This window comes from Epinephelus fuscoguttatus, linkage group LG4 (assembly GCF_011397635.1).
Source record: "Epinephelus fuscoguttatus linkage group LG4, E.fuscoguttatus.final_Chr_v1".
Lineage (NCBI taxonomy): Eukaryota > Metazoa > Chordata > Actinopteri > Perciformes > Serranidae > Epinephelus > Epinephelus fuscoguttatus.
The window spans coordinates 42,875,104-42,896,334 of NC_064755.1; the positions used below are offsets into that span (position 1 = coordinate 42,875,104).

Genomic DNA, 21,231 nt, shown 5'->3' on the forward strand with positions numbered 1-21,231 from the left:
CATCTATTCAAACATATTGGCCTCTCAAGAAAAATAAGTACATGTCTCTGTCACCACGTTCTGTAGATGCCCTTAAATTCATCACTGGATATAAGTGTTTTGGCAATTTGACATCTTAATTTTTCTGTCCACTTTCTTTAACATAATAATAATAATAATAATAATAATAATAATAATTTAAATGTATTTGTCATGTTGTCATAGACTTATTCCAAAAAGTGCATTTTACCTAAATATAAATCAAATAAATACATATGATAGTATATTTCAAATAAGTCCACACATTTCTTACACATTGAAGTTTTGCCTTTCATAAATAACAAGATTAAATCTTCCATTTTCTAATCCTTGTTATTCACAGTTTCATTGGTTTATTTAATCACATCGACTGCATGTACCCAAAGATAAGATTTTATTTTGAAAGCTCTGACCGGAAGCTACTTAGTTGATTCCGGTAACCTTGACAGCTGTGCGGTGCAGGACCTCCGAGGAAGCAGCGGAGAGTCAAGCGGGCTCCTGTGTCATCTCTCCGGTCCGTCTCATATCACTGACGGTGTCTGACAGTTGTTTGAGCAGCGGCTCGACTGTTCGTTTCTTCCGGACCGAGGAAACTCCGACAGGAACCAACATGGAGATAGAGAAGGAAGTGAAGAAGGTAAGCTTCCCCCCGGTGTGTCGGTTTGTCTCCGACTGACCGGGAACGCCCTGAAAAGGTGTGCCGAGCACGGGGGCAGGTGGTGAGCGAAGTTACTGTAGCACAGGCGGACTGGGTCTGTTCCTGGGCTTTAACTTCAAACAGTGCTCACAGTCATGTTCTTAAGTTTCATTAATGAAATTAAAATTAAACAATCTAAATAATACGAGCTAACTTTACAGAAGAAGCGAGTTGATAAACATTAACAAACACTTAACTGTTGACTTGTTGACAAACTAAACTTGTAGCCTTCTTCCTTAGCGAGCTTACTTCCCTTTGAGAAAGTGTCCCCACCTGGAAAAACTCACCGCCAAACTGCGTTTGAAATTCGACAAAATAGTGTTTCTCTTTATATCTGCAAAATTAACAAGCTCAGTAACATGGTAGCACTTATTCTTCAAAACAATAGGAGTCACTGTAAAATTCGGCTCTAATACCATGCACCAAAACCTTCTAGTTTACGCAGTATCCATGGTTTAGTGTTGGTGCGCGCTGCTCCACACCTCCAGCCAAATCATCTTGACAGTAAATTGCAAACTGGCTGCAAAAGTTAAAAGAGTAAGAGATTATATTTTAACAGCTGCCGAATTGAAGTACTGGTTGTAAGAAATTAAATTATGTTTTTTTCGTCACATACTTAATGTGATAAGAAGATTAAAAGCAATAAGATGTTAAATTAAGGGAATTTTTAATGGGATTTGGTAATGCATGGGAGGAAAAAAAGTTCTCCAGCCTGCTATGTGACTTAAAATGTTCAGGTTGTTCTCTGAAAGTGTTGGTTTTACTCAGTTTTAGGAACTGTAGGTGACTTTTGCTTGGGTGTGACTTATTTGTTTTTTAATCTTGACCCTCCCTGAAGCCGCAGATACTTTTCATACTTATCATTTAAAAAGAGACATGTTGATTAAGATGATTTTGAGGACGGAAGTCTTAGTTTCACATGATATGTCTGTTTTCTACAGTTTCTGGCTCTGATAAATTGTGTAATTTTGCTGTTTTTTTTATTTTATTTAGTTTTATTTTTTAACTTTGAGATTTAAAAAAAAATATTTTAACTCTTTTTATTCAGATTTTCAGGAATCAGGCTCCAAGTTTAGCAATTATTGTGTATTTCAATCTGCTTCATATCTGCTGTCCTGAATTCAGACAGTTATTTCATTTTTATCCGTGTCAGTCCAGATGATATTTAAGTCCCAGTGATTCCAGCGGTTTCTTCATGTCCACTTTTCTCCAGAGTCACAACCTCAGAGACCAAGGATTCATGCCCCAATCATTTTACCATGATGTCTTTCCTCACCAGCAGTAAAGTGATTGAACCACTTCCTTATTATTTAAGAGAGTCAGCGACAGTTTTGCTGATTTGTAAAGAAAACATGCCTCTAAAACCTGCCAGTGAGACCTGAGGTTTAGAGGGTAATTTGAAATAAATACGAAATACAATCATTTAAAGTTGTATGCCTCTCCCCTGAGACAAAATAAAAACATAAGTCCCTCCCCAGTGCTTAAAAAATTATTTCACATGACTCCCACATTGTGCACCAGACGCTCCCCATGATATGTAATGAACAGTCCCTTACAGTGATTTAATTTAGAACAGGTTACAGTGTGTGTTCATTAATGTAAGAACATAGAGTTAATTGTAGATGCCCATCACCCACATTGTTGATTTTGTCTGAAAATACTCATTCATGTGAATCTGACATATTAACTGGCTTATTCATAAAAAAACCCAAAACATGTGCAGTACACAGCGTTGATGATCAGCTAACTGTCACAAGGGATTGGTTAAAAATTCATTACAGCCTGGTATGGTGATATTTTTGTGTGGCAATATCTTACTGTCCCACAGTGCCAAGTATTGATTCTTAATAAATTATTAATATTACAAGTACAAATTAAACTTTAGGTAGCTGACTAGAATAATATAATCAGTCCTCTAGATACATTTTGCTGCAAAAAAACGTGTCTGACGTGAGATGAACAGACTGAAAACTTTATCGTATTACATAAAACAGATGTTGACAAAGTTTTCCTTTGGGGACAAAATTTACAGTTGAAAAAAGGTAATAAATTGCAGTCTATTTTGTCGCAATACTCAGCATATCACAACATATTTAAAACCGCAATGATATTGTATCATGACATAAGTATTGTGATAATATCGTACTGAGATTCCCAAACTGTTACTCATGAGTCCTTGTTAAACAAATCCATGATGTATAAATATATGAATCTGTCAATGATTATTATTTTAATGGCTCAGTAGTTTATACATGACACTTTAGACCCCACATGTTAATGCAGGCACAGTTTAATATGCAACTCAGTTTCATATATGTAGTAGGGGGTCCCTGCTTCGTCCCTCTTTCTGTCCTTGGCCTGAAAAACATTGAAGACCCCTGAGTTACAGAGTGTGCCCAATGTATGTCCATTAATATCAGAGCATAGAGTTCATTTTAGATGCTGGGTGTTGCGGGGCACATGTTGCATTCATCGGATTCCTTCTGCTTATGACCCATGGTAAAATGCAGTGTAACTAATTGGACAGTTGCTTTTGAATTCCCCCTGTAAAGTTTTTGGTCTAATCAGGAGCCGAGATGTTTGTAAACTGGAGTGAAACTGCAAATTAGTAGTTTAAAAAGTTTAAAGCATTTATTTTGGTGGCCCGGGGCCTTTACTGGGTCATTTTCCTGGAGATGTTGAAGGTAATCTGTGCTGTTAAACGTGGGACCCTTGCAGAGACCTGCAGACAGCTGTCAGCAGTGGGGGGCAGCACAGATTGCTGCAGGGGTTAAAGCTGGTTAGTGTGATGTGATGTGTGTAGTGGGGAATGTACATCATGTTTCCAGCATCGTGCATGTAAAGCAGTGTCTCTTGCTTTGCGTGCAGAGACAAACTATCAATTACAAAACTGTCAATTAACATTGGGTGAAGCTCGTGATGATGCCCGTACTGCATGTGTGGCATGGAGCTAATGTATAGCTTGCTGCCCACAGTGTGTGCTATTCCAGGCCTCACCAGCCATTGTGTCTTTGTACAGGGTCTTATTTTTGTCAGTTAGATTTTTTGGCTGGAGCAGGATCATGAAACAGAAAGCTGTTTGTTACTGAAGTGAAGGAATTCACCAGGCAGTGTTTTCATGTGGCTGGTGACAGTTTCCACTCTGTTTACAGATCTGTTTACTCGTTGCCTCGGGGCCGTTGTTAACCGTGTCAACTCCATTAAAGCGCAGGAAACACATGTGTACAGTACATACAGTAAGCTGCTGCTGGAGAGTGGGTCTGAGCAGCTGGATGACCCAGACAGACCCAGTCTGACATCTGCTTTTAATCCCTGGAGGAGATAAGTCTTGGGCTGCTGCTGGAGGCTGCAGGTCGCTGGGAGCTCCTCTGTTAGCGAGAGGCTGTGTAATTACTGTCAGACTGAAACTGCCCTTTTTAAGAAAAGCAACTTGTGCGTTTTGGTAATATTATGCTTAATTAAGCTCATGCTGTCGTCCAGAAAGAAGGCTGAGGTAATAAGTTGTGACAATGAGCACCCCGCGTACAGGCTGGGAAATCATCATCACCGTGACTGAAGTTGTTTCTGGTGATTTTTCTGTGAGTCATGTTCTTGTCCAAACACCTAAATGATTGTTGAAGTTGCCATGGGCGAGACTTTTAAGGATAAGTCTGCAGCAGGGAAGAGTGACCTAACCCTACAGTATGTTTGCTCAAATATGTTTTAGATTTCTGTTGGACTTTCTGTGGTAAGCTGTCACAAAATGCACACAACAAAAGAAACAAAAACAGAAAACTGTCTGTATAACAACAGGAAGGAGCCGGAGCTAAAAAACATTTTTGATGATATCAAAGTGCTGAAAATATTCATCATCTTCGCCCTGCTCAGATACTCAAAAGAAGGAAGTTGTGGTCAGAGCAGTGTGCCGTTGTATTACATGGTATAAAGTATTTCAAAATAAAACCAAACTTAGTTGGAAATTGCTGCTAAAATAAAGAAAAAGCCGTTTATGAATTGTGGACTAATAAAGTTGCTCAGTGGCATGTGAAGATAAAAATGCTCCATATCTGGAGTATGAAAATACCCGGAACATTGTGAGACCCGCAGAGCAAGCTCACTAGAGACTAATGGCAGTCGAGCACGGCCAAGCGGCCACCTAACTTGAATTGGGATAAAATGATTTAATCTTGTGGCTCTTCTAGACTTTACAAATGTCATCAGATATTAAAACGAGACATTTCACAGGGTTGTGACTCTCAAAAAAAATTTTCCACTGATTTACAGACGTTTCTTTCCCACTGCAAGTCTGTAGAAATGTCTTTTGGGCCCCATGACATCACTAGACGGACCCTAGATATTGCAGTACCACTGTTTGGCCACTGAGAAAATTAGCTTCAAAGCACGGCGCACTTCCTGGAGGACTGACTGTGAAACTGGTTGGATTAACTAAATTCTTCCTTAAATCTGCCTGGAATTCTTAACCAAGGTCACCAAGTTCATGGAGTTAGTAAAATCCTTGAAAGTAGGGAGCTTTTGCCAATATGTGATATGCTGATATATAACAACTTACTGAGGTGATAACTGATACACATATCTATATATCCATTTTTTCTCCACCTAATTTCAGTCATCATCAAGTCTCTTCTGTAGTAGAATTAATGTCATGATATGCATGCATACTCTTATGGTGACGGTCCAGCAGCAGATGGAGACATGAAGTACAGTACTTTTCACTGTATGTGATATTTATTTAATCTACAAATCAAGAAAAAGCATGTTGGCAGATTCTGAAAGTTCATTTTAAAGCCCATATTGGCCGATACCGATGACGTACCGATGTTATTGTGCTATGTAAGTTTTGGAGAAGTCATGTAACAGCTACAGGAGCTGTACTGTGGCTCTAGTCTGCGTCAATATGTGATGTTTGGTTGACCACGACGTATATTTTTTACTTTTTTCCTGTGTTCTGTCTCCTTCCATATTTGCCAGCTAGCTGGAATTATGTTTGAATAGAGTTTGAATCTGATATGCTTCATAGGCAAGTGGGGCAATAATAATTATGTTTTTTGACAGTGTGATTTAACATATTAGGTCATGAATCCCAAAGTTTCCATACCTGTGCCCCACTAATACTTTGAAATTGTACCACATTTTTGAGAATGAGCAACTGACATGGGCAGCGTAGGGCATCAGTTGTCTCTCAGAGCACCAATGCGTAATTTAGTTTATGTTAACTGCTCTGAAAGGAGAGTGTGGTGGTTCGAAGGTATGGAGCTTTTTTTTCTAACAAGTTAACCAACAGACAAAATGTCGGCTGTCACTCCCCCACCCTGGGAGCTCCACTGCTCCATGTCCGCAGAACGCCTTTATTAAGTTAAAACCTGGAGTGAAGTGCACTTTGTGGTTCTGTTTGTTTTATAGCTTGTGAAGGGTGATGATAAAGTTATTATGGGACCTTGAAGAGTCATGGAAAAGTTTTGAAATGTATCCATGAAAATGTGTGGGAACCTTCTTAATTCACACAGTTCTGCTCTGCCATCGACTCTGAACAATTACGTCTGAATTTAAAAAGTTAAATGTGTGTTTTGGCTTATTGAAGTTGCAGAAACGTCTGAGAGCAGGTGGCCTGCTGAAAGAAAACTGCTCCATAGCCAGCAACATTACCGTCACTCCGCTGCCACTGGTCTGCAGCTCAGGTCTGCTGTAACACAATGACTCATGAATATGACTCACTGGAGCTGAACTCTGTAATTTGTGTCTGAACAGCTTCTTTCCAGAGTGTTGTCACTGTAATAATTCATCCTGCAGGCTTAGTCATAACCCAGAGTCACTGATCAGCATCAGCTGCTAATGCAGTTTGTGAAACTGACTCTGTTGCAACAAAGACACACACCCTGAGTGGCGTCTGCTCAAACTGGCCCGTCGTCCTCACAGTGCCCAGGACAAATATTTAGACTTCACAAGTAGTGAGCACTTAGCTTGGTTCACTTTAAATTCCAACACTTAATTTTGCATTGGAGGCATTTCCTCTGATCCAGACTGCCCTAAAATGAACACAAGAGATTCTCTGAAATGAACAGATCACAAACTTCACAAGATGGAGCACAGATGTGAAGTTCACTGCTCCTTTTGTCAAATAAGAAATAGTAGACCACTTTTAAATATTTCACAGTATTGAAAAAAAAAAAGTTTTGTTTTGGAATGTGTACAAAGATGCTGGTAGCAGATCAGATCAGCTCAGTGTCTGATGCAATACGCAGCTGTATGCAGAGTGACAGCTGAAGCTCATGATAGGAAAGTATTAGGGGAAAGAAAGAACAAGAATCTTAAATTGCATCTGCAACTTAACTGAGATTAGCTGACGTCTTCGCTACTTTAATGATAATAACAAATCATCCTGCTAAACTCCAGCCTTCTGCTCTTTAACGGCTCCCAGGAGAGGAAAGTCTCACTGCTCTTAAGGTGTAATGGAAGTTAAAATATCAGCATCATGGCTCTGCCGTTAAAAACAGGAGTCACTGTCTGCATTCCTCAGTAGTGAGTGTCTTTTGGGTCAAAAACGTTTCTCTGACAAAAGGGGTGCCTACTGAGATTCCACCAAGCTTTCAACAGCGTTGAATAGTTGACCATATATGGTCATAAACAGCGGTAACGGCTGAAGGTGAACGTGAGCATTGTTTGACGCTGGAGCCAGAAGAGGATGCACATGGTGAGGAGAGAAGAGACTGCAGCCAGAAAAACGCAGAGGATAAAATTCCTGATTGTAGTTTCTGGAATTTAAGAGAAATGTGAGAAATATTTCTAAAGTCAAAAAGAAAACTATTTTATTTGGATCACAAATCATCTGAACTCTGATAAAAAGGCTTACACTGACTTTAAATACTCAACAAAAATAAGAATAATCGAGAGAAAAGTGACCTTACTCAACAAACTAACACAAAATAAGCAACAAACAAGGAACACGTAACACGGAAAATATCTGTTCACACCAGAAAGCCAACAGTGATAAAAATAAAGAGAGAAGAACAACAAAAGGAAAAACATCAGAAGATATAAATAAACTTTTATTTGCCAGTCTCATTTCTTCCAGATGTGATTTCACCTTGAAACTATTTTCAATCCAGAGTAATTATCTCCCATGTTGAGCATCAAAACTGTGACTTAACTTTTACTTTGCAAATTCTTTTTGATATTTCAATCGAATCAGGTAAAAAGAAAATAAATGCACACAAATATATACAATTAAATATATATAATATACAAGATTTAAATAGGGATATTATTCTTAGACAAATAGAAGCAATATTATATGCACTCAAATATAAAAAAGAGTGACACCAGTAAGAACAATTATAAACCTATAAAGGTTCTAAAATACTAAAACATTAAAACCTAGAAGAGCAAGAAAAGGCCATTGAAAACATGTCTTAAGGTTTGTCTTAAAAGTGTCAGTTGAATACTCAACAATTAAAAGATATTTAATAATCAAACTGATAAACTTTGTTTTTTGTAAATATACACTAATTCTGAATTTGATGCTGCAGCAAGTTTCAAAAAAGTTGTGACGGGAGCCACAGAAGACTGGGAAAGTCGCGGAATGCTCAAAAACACCTGAAACATTTCACAGGTAAAGAGGTTACTGGTAACAGGTGATAGTATCATGACTGGGTCTAAAAGTGGCATCTTGGAAAGGCTCATTCGTTCACAAGCAAGGATGGCGCAGGGTCCACCACTTAGTGAAAAACTGTGTGGGCAAATAGACCAACAGTTTCTCAAAGCACAACTGCAAGAAATTTAAGGATTTCACCTTCTACAATTCATGATGTCATCAAAAGATTCAGACAAGGCCCAAAACCAACATTGACTGCCCGTGACCTTTGACCCCTCAGACTGCACTGCATTAAAAACTAACACGTCTGTATAAAGGATATTTCTACATGGGCTCAGGAACACTTTGGAAAACCACTGTCAGTAAACACATCACTGCATCTACCAATGACAGTTCAGACTCTACCATGCTCCGCCCACTTGTCTGAGCCCAAGCTCATCTGAGATGGACTGACCAGTCCATCATGGACGTCCTGTCCTCCGGGACCATCCAGACTGTTACCAGCTCAGAGTTCAAAGCTAGCATCTGTGATGGGATGGAGAGATGCATCATGGGCAACTTCACATCTGTGAAGGCTCCATATGCTGCCATCCAGACGCCATCTTTTTCAGGGACGTCCCATCTTATTTCAGTGAGACAATGAGACACATTGTGACGTGTTCCAACAGCGTGGCTTCGTAGTGACAGAGTGCAGGTACCAGACTGACCTGCCTGCAGGCCACACCTGTCTCCCACTGAACATGCGTGGAACATTATGAAGCGTCGACTGTTGAGACACTGAAGTCGGATATCAGACAAAAAAAAAACTTCTGCAGTGTCCTCAGCTCACACTCACTGAGTGTTGGTAAAGGAAAAGGTGATGATGTCACACAGTGGTAAACATGTCTATCCCATTTTTATTTTAACATGTTGCAGCATCAACTCAGAATGAGTATATATTTACATTAAACAATAAAGTTTATCAGTTTGAAGATTAAATATTATGTTTTTCTACTGTATTCAGTTTCACACAACTATCCCAGGATCAGGGTTGTATCTTCTCAAAGAGTCTGGGTTCTTTCAGAATTCCCCCTCTGCAGCACCAGGACAGAGGAGCTAGCTCTGCCCAAACGGAAGCTCAGCATTTCCTTTAAAAGCAGTCAAAACAAAAGTATGACGTCACTTATAATCTCCCTCCTGTGCTCTGTTTACAGATGACCCTTGGGCACGAGTTTGGCGCCGGAGCGGCCTGTTTGAAATGCAAGGACAAGTGCGAAGGCTTCGAGCTACATTTCTGGAGGTTTGTACAGCTTCTGTCAAACAGCACAGAACCCTCACTGAAACACGTCTAAAGCAGCAAATCAGCCTCAGTCCTCCCCATGTTTAGACTAGAGACATTTGGGAATTGAAGTAAATGAGCAGCAGCCATGGTTAAAGATGGCCTGTGGAGCACTGAGCCCTCAGGTGGAGCTGCACGGTGGCTCACAGTAGAAAACTAGGTTTGTAGGGCTGCTGCCAGGTCTGAATCACAACATTAAAGAGAAACATGCTTACTCAGCACATTGTTCCCAGGACTCTGTGGTTATATTTTATACTTAAATACAAGGAGGGTGATAAAACTTCCATTCATGGCCCAGACTGGTCAATAACATCACTTTCCTCTTTGCTTAATTAAAACAACTCTGATAGCAGCAGGAGTCATGGCCTAAGAGGAACATGCTGTTTCTGAGTACAGCCGCTTTTCATGTTTGTCTTTGGACAGAGTCCAACGTCCCTTCAGCTTATTGTTAACAAAAACGATGGAGAGATTGTGAGTATGAGGCCAGTGTGAGTCTACAGGAGATGACTACGGTCTGATTAGGGCTGAGAGTCGTGGGGGGAGCCTTCGTCCCAATGCAACAAAACTGTAGTTGCAGAGGCGTGGCTTCAGCCTCCTATTCCAAAGATGCTCACACGCGTTACAGTGTAGACACTGTATTAAAAAAAAAAAAGAAAAGAAGTGCGACGGTGTATGGACAGACTGACTTCCCAGGGTTCTCTGTCCTGCCTCCTCTGTCTGTCACAATATGCAGTTATTTGGAGCAGTGGCTCATGACACACTGTTCTGTCTGGACAATCAGACACACTTGGCTAGTTTTTCTGAAGACAGCAACAGGTGCCTGATACCCGCCACAGCACCAGTACAAAGGCCCACCATGGGTCTGTGGTCATGGTTTTAATGTGTCCGACACCCAGACAGGAATATTGTGCTGTTTCAGTCACACAGTGATGTTTTCCACCCTCTGTAAGGCTTTCTGCAGATATCAAAACTATCATCATACAATGTCAAAGTGATCAAAATGCACAGACTTGTCCTGAATATAAACGCTCTCATTATTGTTGTTTGTTCTCACCAGTACAAATCTAAAAAGCTTGACACTGCTGAGAGGAATCTGTGGGCCTGCTCATGCTGAAGCATGTCGAACAGTCATGAATTATGTCATAGTTTCTCTACAAATATGAAGCAAGCTGTGTTGAGGCATGTGCAAAGTGCAGATATTTGAGCATGAACACTGAGCTGGTTGTATCGGTTTAGTATTGGAGCAAATGACAAGAGAAAGAAAACACTTTGTTTCAAAAACAAAGATGCATATTTAATAAATCCCCAAATATTAGATAGATTGTTTCACAGTGAACCGAGTATCAATACATAATCACTTTGTAGGAACTGACATGAGACATTGTACATCTACAACACATACATGCATGAAAAGATCTTTTCCTCTCTAACACTCTTAGACTTTAACAATATTTGTAAATCTTTGAGACATCCTGAATATTTTTCTGTTCTTTTTCTTCTCTGCAGAAAAATCTGCCGAAACTGTAAATGTGGCCTCACAGAGCACAACGTGCAGATGAACTCGGAGGAGAACAAGAAGGTGGGCAAACTGTTCGAGGACACCAAGTACACCGGCCTCATCGCCAAGCTGAAAACCGACGGCATCCCCTCCTACAAGGGCAACATGGTGACCATCACTCTGCCCGCCTCCTCCACTGCTTACATCGTACCTCCGAGTGCTTCTTCCACTGTGGTGCCTCCCTCTGCCAAGGCTGCGTCTGTGCAGCCTGCTGGAGTCGCTGCAGGGTCAGCACCCAGCTGCGCTCAGGCTCAGCCTCAGCCTGTACCCGTCAGCGTCACACCTGTCAAGGCCAACAAAGTGCCGGTTGCTGTCAGCGCCACTTCAGCCAGTTCAGTACCAGTCCCCAAAGATGTGCCAATGAAGTCTGTCACCTACGAATGGGCACCACCAGTCGCCAATAAGTATATGGTAAGAGTTCGAACTAGTGATAAAATGACTTTAACAAAGTTGGTGTGAAGTCAGTTTATCTTAATGATTAATCATTTAAAGGAACAGTGTGTAGGGTTTAGTAACATCGTGCGGAGAGGATCACAGATTGTAACAGGCTGAAACTTTTCCCACGTGCCACATGTGAACTCCCAGTTAGGATTCCTTCAGTGTTCATTGTTCAGGAGGTTTTTACCAGAAGTTGAATTATCTGAAGAGGTCACTTTGTCTCCAAAACAAACAGACCAGGTGATTTAAGCAGGTAAAGACACTGAAAAAGCAGTTTCATGGTACAAATCTGTGTTTCTAAAGAGCTGTTTCGCATGTCGGAGTCGGGCTGCTAACATAGCGCCCGCTAATCTGCACTCACCATTTCTTCTTGGATAACAAAAGATCCTGATGTTCAGGAGATTTTTAGGATTTTTAATAAAACAGTTCACGTTAAAAAATCAGTGTATTTCCGATGCTCTCATTGCGGAGGAGCTGCTAACTATGGTGGCCGCTGCAAAAACGCAAATTGGCCAGTGTTTGATGGCAGCGCATCATGGTGATCTCTGTAGATGAGGACCTGCTCCCTGTGTAGCTATATACTGCAGTCCATCTGTCTTGAAAGTTAGAGGTCATACCAGATCGCATTCCAGTACAAGTCGGAAAACGAAGATATTGTTAGCAATACCAGTGAAAGCCAGGTTAGCCATTGTTTGAAATACCAGTTGATAACAACGCACGGCACTGTATCTTACACACACAAACATTGCAGCAACATGTCCACAGATAGAAGTTGGACTGGGCTGTGTGACTGTTCTACATAAGACAGAAGTGGCAGTGAAATTTATATTACTACAGCTTTCATTACTGTTGATTTTGGGGTCAGGGTTGGTGAGGGTTCTCCAACTTTCCAAGTTGGAAATCCGACTTCATGGGCATTCCAGTAGAAATTTCCAACTGGGATAGAACGCACGAATAAACAGCTCATTCTAAGGTAATGAAAACACAACAATTCTTATTTTCAGGTGATTATACACTAAAGAAAACATACTTATTATATTATATTCCAGTGAATCCCCCTAAATCCTACACACTGGAGCTTCGATGCTGTTTTAATCAGCCAAAAAATAACTTTTGCCTTTGCCATTAATCACTGGTAGCCTGTGTCTGTCCTAAACAGCATTAGACGGCTCTCTGCTGTGACTTTTCAAGTGATGTCATGTGGGTTTATGTTCCATGTAAAGGCTTTGTTATCAATTATACATCGCCACATAGCCTCTTGTTTAGTTTTATAGATGTGACACACTGTGGTCACAGGAAAGCTCAAGGATTTTGCCTGATAAAAACCAGCTTGTCGGTGCCTTTTAGTCATTCCCAAACCTTGTAATGTCTTATTGCTTTTATAAACTGTAACAAGAAAAACAACAACTATTAACTTCGGCTCCAGATGTGTCTGTAAAATAATCATGATAAACATTGGGAAATTCCTAAATTGTCGACCTTGAAATAAGTTGTATCACAGGTGTGTGTTGAGCTGGTATGATTGGTTAATAGTAACTGGTTCAGTATGTGAAATTAAAAGCAGATACCTTTAATTTTTATCTATGAAACAACTGTGTTTTGTGATCAGTTCACAGGGTCTGAATCCCCAGAGCAGCACTGTGATAAAGTTTTAACATTCTGGGCCTCCTAATGAAGGTTCATGTCCACAGGAGGTCCCAATAACAGTCACTGTAGTCCATGTAAACTGTGTAATGTAGATTTGTTTAAGGGATAGTGCACCCAAAAATGAAAATTCAGGCATTATCTACTCACCCATATGCCGAGGGAGGCTCAGGTGAAGTTTTAGAGTCTTCACATCACTTGCAGAGATCCAAGGGGAGAGGAGGTAGCAACACAACTCCACCTAATGGAGGCTGACGGCGCCCCAGATTCAAACGCCCAAAAACACATAATTGAAACCACAAAATATCTCCATACTGCTCGTCCTCCACACTTGAGCGTGGTGCACAGAGAGGCAGTTAGAGCTACAGGCGACAATGAGGCTTAAAACAGAGTTCAAATGACGTTTTTCCAAACAACTTTTTATGTCGGGGCTTCAGGACACTTGGATCACTACGGACGAGCAGTATGGAGATATTTTGTGGTTTCAATTATGTGTTTTTGGACGTTTGAATCTGGGGCGCCGTCAGCCTCCATTAGGTGGAGTTGTGTTGCTACCCCCTCTCCCCTTGGATCTCTGCAAGGGATGTGAGGACTCTAAAACTTCACCTGAGCCTCCCTCAGCATATGGGTGAGTAGATAATGGCTGAATTTTCATTTTTGGGTGCACTATCCCTTTAAGATTGTTCGGCAGGTATATGTTGAAATAATAATAAATGATAATTGAAAAAGGGGATGTTATTTTTAAGACAACAGCTCTCACAGTTTCTCTCATCTCTTGCTTGACAGTTACTACCAGACCTTAACTCTGGCAGTAAGTCCTGTATCTGTTTGTTTAGTCTGTAGGACACTTGTTTTGCACATCTTTCTCACCACAAGCCTCCGTTTCAAAAGTATTTCCCTTAACCTCGTTTTGATTGGTCGTTAACTTCTCTCTGTGCACTCTTCTCGTCTCTGTCCTTCACACAATCTGTTGTTATCTCATCTGGGCTCAACTTTTCTTTCCCACTTTTCCTCTGACTTCCAGGCGGTGCGTTACATCGAGCTGCTCCCACCAGAGAAACGTCCTGTGGCTGGCACAGAGGGAGCCGCTTACCGTCGGCAGCAGATGGCCATCCAGCTGCCCGAGCACGACCAGGACCCGTCCAAGTGCCACGAGCTGAGCCCCGCCGAGGTCAAACAAATGCAGCAGTTCGTCCGCAAGTACAAGGATGAGGCGCTGGGGGTGGGAGATGTTATGCTGCCCGAGGAGATGGCTCTGGTTCAGGCAGGAGGGCAGGGAGGAGCAGGGGTCGGGGCTGGAGGTGCACCTGGTGCTGGAGGGCCAGGGTTTGGATTGGGTGCTGGGGTTGGAGCTGGTTCTGGGGCAGGGGCAGGGGCTGGGGCAGGGGCTGCAGGCTCCGGGCCTTTGGCTGGAGCTGGAGGTAGAGGAGCTGGAGCTGGAGCTGGAGCTGGAGCTGGTGCTGGTGCTGGAGCTGGAGCTGGTGTTGGACCTGCAGCAGGGGGTAGAGGCTTAGTACCAGGAGCTGGAACTGGAGTTGGTGCTGGCTTGGTACCAGGAGCTGGAGCTGGAGCTGGACCATTTTCAGGCCCTGGGTCTGCTAGCTTTGGGCCAAATGGAGGAGCCATGGGCACTGCTGCCACTGCTGGAGCCATGGGCGTCCCTGGAGCTCAGCCAGCTGGACTACCACAACAGAACTTTGTAAGCAGTTTATATTTATTTATTCATCTGTCATTTTCCTGTATGTTGATATTTTATTGGCATCCAGGCCAGATTAGTCAGTTGAAATCAGTATCACAGTATTAAAATGTCAACGTCCTGATACTGATGCAATATGGTGCAAAAATGTCACCCTGTTAGTTTGTAATTACAGCTTGTCCTGCCACTATACCAGCTGATCATTTAAATCAGTAGTTTAGGTCAAATTTATGTGTGTGTGCTGTCTGTATGAGCTGATGACTGAATGACAGTAATTAAGCAGATTAACCCTGAAGTTTCCACAGTGTGTTACTGTCAGTAAAATAAAAAGAAATGGTGTTATTCATGGACAGAACACTAGGTGGAGCCATAGACCAGCTCTGACTCGGCCTCCCTCCTCAGGATAATGGATATTGATTTCATTATAATCCACAGTGGGTCATGAGTCACAGCTGGAGTCTTTTTTTAAGATCCATCATGTGCAGCCAGTTAATTCTTTCTGTGAGGAGTCTTATGATTTAAGTTTCTTTTTCATGTTCCTATGTTCTTATCGCTCTCTTAGCCTCATCCTCCCACTTAACTCCTCGCTGTAAACTTGACTGCACAATATCAGGAACATACTCTTCCCTCCTGGCAGGGAGTGTCACAGTACGCACCGGTGTTTAAAAGGAGAATTCCTCCTTTTCTCAGCAGTAAACTGTGTCGTTGTGCACCATTCAGGGAGTTCAGTGATTTAAGGAGAAAAGTTTAAATGTTCCTGATAAAGCAGCCTCTTTGTCAGATCAAAGGAGGCACTGTGGACTTTGACTTTGTGTTAACCCACTGGAAGTACTTCATAATTCAGTGTTATTATTAAAGAGGATGAAAGAAATCTTTGACGGACAGGAAGCAGGATTGTTCTGACATTATTTTGAGTCTACATATATCCATATGTTGGTGCTCTGTCTAATACATGCTTTGTGTTATAATCACGACTGATGAATTAACAAGAATTAGTAAATTAATCAGCAATAAAATTAATCTTTAGTTGTGTCCCTGTTATAAACCAACAAGACACAAACCTGAAATGATTAATTTCCATCACTGATTAATAGGAATCAGAGGATTTGCTGAAGCACCATGTTTGTGACTGACATATAAAAGCTCTGACAAAAGTCACAAGTCAAGTCGACCACCAACCATCTCTTGTTTTCTTCTCTCCTCTCAAGTCGTGCCGTCACTGCCAGCAGCCGATGCGTCTGGGCGAGCCAGCTGTCTACGCTGAGCGGGCCGGCTACGACAAGATGTGGCACCCAGCATGCTTCGTGTGTTGCACCTGCAACGAGCTGCTGGTGGACATGATCTACTTCTGGAAGAAGGGCAAGCTGTACTGTGGACGCCACTATGGAGACAGCGAGAAGCCGCGCTGTGGAGGCTGTGATGAGGTCAGAGAGGATGTTGTCATGTCTGATATTGGCTCCTTTTTTATCAACAGAATCACTGTGATTTTGGATGCATCAGTTTCTCTGTAGTTTTGAGGTCAGCAGCATGATCTGATCTCCACTCTGTGTCTGTCCACAGCTGATCTTCAGTAATGAGTACACTCAGGCTGAGGGCCAGAACTGGCATCTGAAGCACTTCTGCTGTTTTGAATGTGACTGCATCCTTGCCGGAGAGACGTACGTCATGGAGAAGGACAAGCCTGTCTGCCAGCCGTGCTACATGAAGAGCTACGCTGTGGTGAGACACATTTCTCTCTCTGGGTTTGTTTAAATAGTTGAAATTTTAGTATTTGTTCGTTGGAAGCTGCTCTCCAAACCACAGACCAAGGGCCGTATTCACATTTTAAAGACACTCAGAGAGCTCCTAATTTAGACTAAAGTTACTTCATAAGGAGTCCTAGCTTAGGAGTGATTTAGGAAAGTTCTCAGAGAAACTCTGAGCAAGGACAGGATGGAAACGTTGACCTTTGTGAGGAGGTGTGGTCGGCCCCGTTGCTAGATGTAATGCATTATTTTAACAGATGTGATAGGTTGTCACAGACACACCCTTTAGTGAGCCTGCAGGGTGAGGACACTCAGTGGAAATGAAATGAACTGCATCACAAGATGAGACTGAAAGTGTTGTCATTGTTACTGTGATCACTGCTGATGGAAGGTTGAGACAGACTCTTATCTTAGTGTTGTGATCACATTAATGTTTAAAGATATAGTGTTCTTTTCTTTTCTTGTTCTTATACGATCTTTTCTGTAGCCTTTCATTTCTCTCATCCAGCGGTTGGAGAATATTTTCTCTGACCTCTTTGTTTCCACCATTTTCTTAGGAAACTCTTAAACCTCTTAAAGTCCTCCTCCCTGCTCCTCACAGGTTTTTACCTTACGAGCTCTTTTAAGGTCTAACATATTTTGGGAATAACTTTTATCTCTCGTCACAAGGAGCGTGTGTACGAGGAAGCTTTGTGAATACGGCCCCAGGTCTTTTAGTGCAGTGGTTCTCATCCTGGAGTCTGGGGTCCTTGAGGGAGTTCCAGCTGCCCACAGAAAAACTGAGAATAGTATATGTTCACTGTTTTATTCACTATAGATGTGAGCCCAATGTGAGTATGAGTGACAGTTCTGATCATAGGTGTCAGCTCTCCATGTTTATCTCCTCAGCTCCAGTTGACAACTGTAGAATTCTGGTCTTAATCAAATCTAAAATCTTTTCAGATGAAGGTCCCTGAAGCAAAAACTCATCAAACTGGGGTTCCTGGTGTGTCTCAATTTAGGGGGACATGAAAGAGATTGAGAGCCACTGTCTCGTGCATACGTTTTCAGCTTGGGTGGTCCTAATGAGAGTCAAACCCTGAAAAGTCCTGTTCTCACTTACAAGAAATGTGTGTAGATTTTTATTGAAATAGAATATTGAACATGTTTGACTCTGACCAGTCTAATAGCAAAATATAATAAGGCTGCAGTAATTTACAGATTTTTATATCGTTGTTCAGTGAAGATTTGTCAAAAGAACTGGCTTTAATTGAATATTTTATGATATATCAAACATTCTTTAAAAAAAAAGGGTATCAGTGTCAAAGGGTCCTGCACACACCGAACAACAGAGCTCAGTGTCAAACTGCTATCAGAGAATGATTGTTAGTAAACGCTGGCAGCCCAGAGTCAAGAATGTGAAGCACTCAGCGTGTGTTTACATGCTGTATCCAACATAATCTCCTGCAAAGCCACTGTTTTGTTTTTTTTGTGTTTTTTTTTCAAAGATATTTTTTGGGCATTTTGCCTTTAATGGATAGGACAGGTAAGTGTGAAGGGGGAGAGAGAAGGGGGGATGACATGCAGCAAAGGGCCACAGGCTGGATTTGAACCCAGGCCGCTGCGGCAACAGCCTTGTACATGGGGCGCCTGCTCTACCACTAAGCCACCGACACCCCCGCAAAGCCACTGTTTTAATGTAACTTCATACCTGCACGCTTCCTTCTGCGCGTTAATGTGGTTGGCGAGTATATATTGGGAGAAGGAACACAGGTCCAGTTCCATTTAGTTGCATTATATTGGAGAGAAGGCAGACATCTCTATGACCGATATCTCCAACACTCAGACACTCACACCAAAACAATCCACACTGATAAATAGAACTGCAGGTAACAGGGAAAATATGTGTTTTTGATTTTGGGGTGAACTGTCTCTTTAACACTCTTGTCTATGAACAGTTCTGACCATTAATTGTGTCTCTGAGCACTCTTTTGTTTTCCTGTGTATGTGTATGTTACGTGTGCATGATTGTCTCATGTTCATACTCACAGTGCAGCTGCAGTGGAGTCTGATTTCCAGCAGCGCACTGAGAAAAGACAAAATGACATAAACTGAAATGGAAAGTTTGAATAATAATGAAACTGAACAGTGTAAAATATGAAACATCAAAGCAGAAAGCCGACTATTTTCCTTGACATCATTATATCCTCTGCCATCCCAGAAATGCTCTTCCTGCCAGATTGCGGTGGAGCCTGAGGCCCAGAGGGTTTCCTACGGCGATCACCACTGGCACGCCCAGCCGGAGTGCTTCAAGTGCTCCGGCTGCTCCAAGTGCCTGATCGGCCAGCGCTTCATGGCAGTGCAGGCCTTCCTCTTCTGCTCCGTGGAGTGCAAGAAGAAAACCATGGCTTAGAGGGGCCAAAACAACTCCCTCCATCTTCTCCACAACCACTTGTGAAACCAGGATGGGTTCGGCTCAGACTAGAGGCAGAGCAGGGAAAACAAACACTGGTGCAGCTGAGCATGGGAACAGATGGACTGTGGTTGTGTTGACACAAGTTAGAGTGCCTGATAACTGATATAGAGACGTACAATAACAGTGAGTCCGTCTGCGTTTGGGTACTCCTTTCTTTGATAAATCCAACTAGACTCCAAAACTTTATCCGCCTTAAAATCTGTTGTCTTTTTTCTACATGTAGATTTTTTTGTTGCTTTTTTTGCACTATTTTCTTACTGATGAGATTCATTTTGTATCAGAGGTGGCAGTCCAGTTTTTTAATGATAAACCTGTGTCTTAAACAGTATTAGTGCTGTTCTATTCCTGTTGAGCCTACTGTTGATTTAATGTGGTACCTTTCAGGAGCCGTACACATGCTGCGTCTTCTACTGCCTGGAAAACACGAGGTCGGGCGCTGGGTGCTACTCTTGTGCCTTTTTTGTGCCAGCCTTCAAGAGCATGGCAGCAGGCTGCGTCTGAGGTTGCTAAGCAATCTCAACAAGCACCGTATCGGAGCCTATTTACCTGAAACCCTGAGTGCAGAGCTGATCTTCCAGGCGCTGTCGTCCGTGGGACAGATGTAAAGCTCTGACAGCTCTGCACTAACATGATCAACTTCTCCTCCATATTTATCACAGACTGATATTTACAGAAGGGAAACATAGGGATGGGGAAAGTGTGTGTGCTGCAGCAGTGTAGCTCTGGCGTTTACGCTGCCGCACGTCTACATTGAAAACAATGAATTTTAGGGCACAAAAAACGCAGCATGTGCATGTGCTTACTGCTTCCTTCATATAAAAGACTACTGATACTCTCCTCTATGCAGCAATATGACGAGCAATATTAGCCAGGTTTGGGGTTGCTTTGCTTCCAGTGCACTGTATTCCAGAAATAATATTAGTGACAAACTTTTGCAGCAGATTTTGCATTTTGAGTTTTCTTTTGTAAAGAATTTCCACTGTTTCAAGATTTCAGTAAAAGATTTGGAAGTAAAATGGCCCCAACTGTGAGAACAGTATCCTTGGCTCCAAGCTGCCACCTACTGCCATTGTTTTACTGCAATAATAATAATAATCCAATGAGTTGTGTAGTATTAGTTTCATAGTATTGTATGGGAACAAAATAATGTGAAACCCTTCCAGTATACACCACCAGTTATCAGTTGTACCAAGTATTGCTTTCCAAAAAACAGCCCTATGTTTATATGGTTGCATATAGACAAGTGTGGGACAGGTATTTCTAACACTGCCCCCCCTTTTGTGTGTATTAATGTGAATTAACAAAGTGCACAGAGATATGGATTATAGCAAGACTCTTGTCAAATGGACTGGAAGACTGTGTAGTGTAGTTAAATCCAATAATGCTGCCAGCTGTATCCTGAGAATGCTGCAGCATTGACACAAATATTCAGCCTCTGTATCAGATTGCATGTGATTGTGCAGGAGGTGTTTGAATCTCCTTTAGTTTCCACAAAGTGCTATCTAGTCTTGGGTAATAATTATAGATTTAAATAAGTAATAATTACAAGCAAAATGAAACGTATGAAATAAAATTAAAAGTGCGGAACAAATCAAATATGTTTTCCTCTGTAGTTAGAAATTGGCAGTGAAGTCTCCTCAGATCATCCACTGTGGGCTCCTGGTGAATATGAACACTGTAAAGTTGTTGTATAGGAATAACTGTGTAGGCATGGTCTCCAACAACTGTATGAATTCAGGAAAAACGCTGGAGGCTGCTTCTCATAAAACAGTTTTATGTCACTCTGTTTTTGTTCTTTTTGTGCCATGTTCCTTCATTTTCATGCAATAAACTGCACTTTAAATGTTTTTTCTTCCAATAATGTGACTGACTCAGCCCTCTGAGAGGCCGTTTACACGTTGCCGGCTATTTTCATAAACGGACATTTCACCGTCTCCGTTTTCAAAAAGATCTTCGTTTACACTTACCCGTGTATATACACACAACAGCATGCCAAACCTGTAGGTGGCAGTGTAACGAGAAGCTCAAGCCTTCCATGTATCCATTGTCACCATAGCAACATAGGTTGCACTTT

At 41.8% G+C, this 21,231-nt stretch overlaps 1 protein-coding gene across 1 annotated transcript; it reads left to right on the forward strand.

Moving 5' to 3' along the window:
- The first annotated feature begins 447 nt into the window (after nt 1-447).
- Nucleotides 448-21,004, forward strand: tes (testis derived transcript (3 LIM domains)). The gene is made up of 7 exons (XM_049573037.1): nt 448-655; nt 9,497-9,582; nt 11,128-11,590; nt 14,286-14,960; nt 16,166-16,381; nt 16,518-16,676; nt 18,903-21,004. The coding sequence occupies exons 1-7, from the start codon at nt 629-631 to the stop codon at nt 19,092-19,094; spliced, it is 1,818 nt and encodes a 605-aa protein (XP_049428994.1). The 5' UTR covers nt 448-628; the 3' UTR covers nt 19,095-21,004.
- The last annotated feature ends 227 nt before the right edge of the window (nt 21,005-21,231 follow it).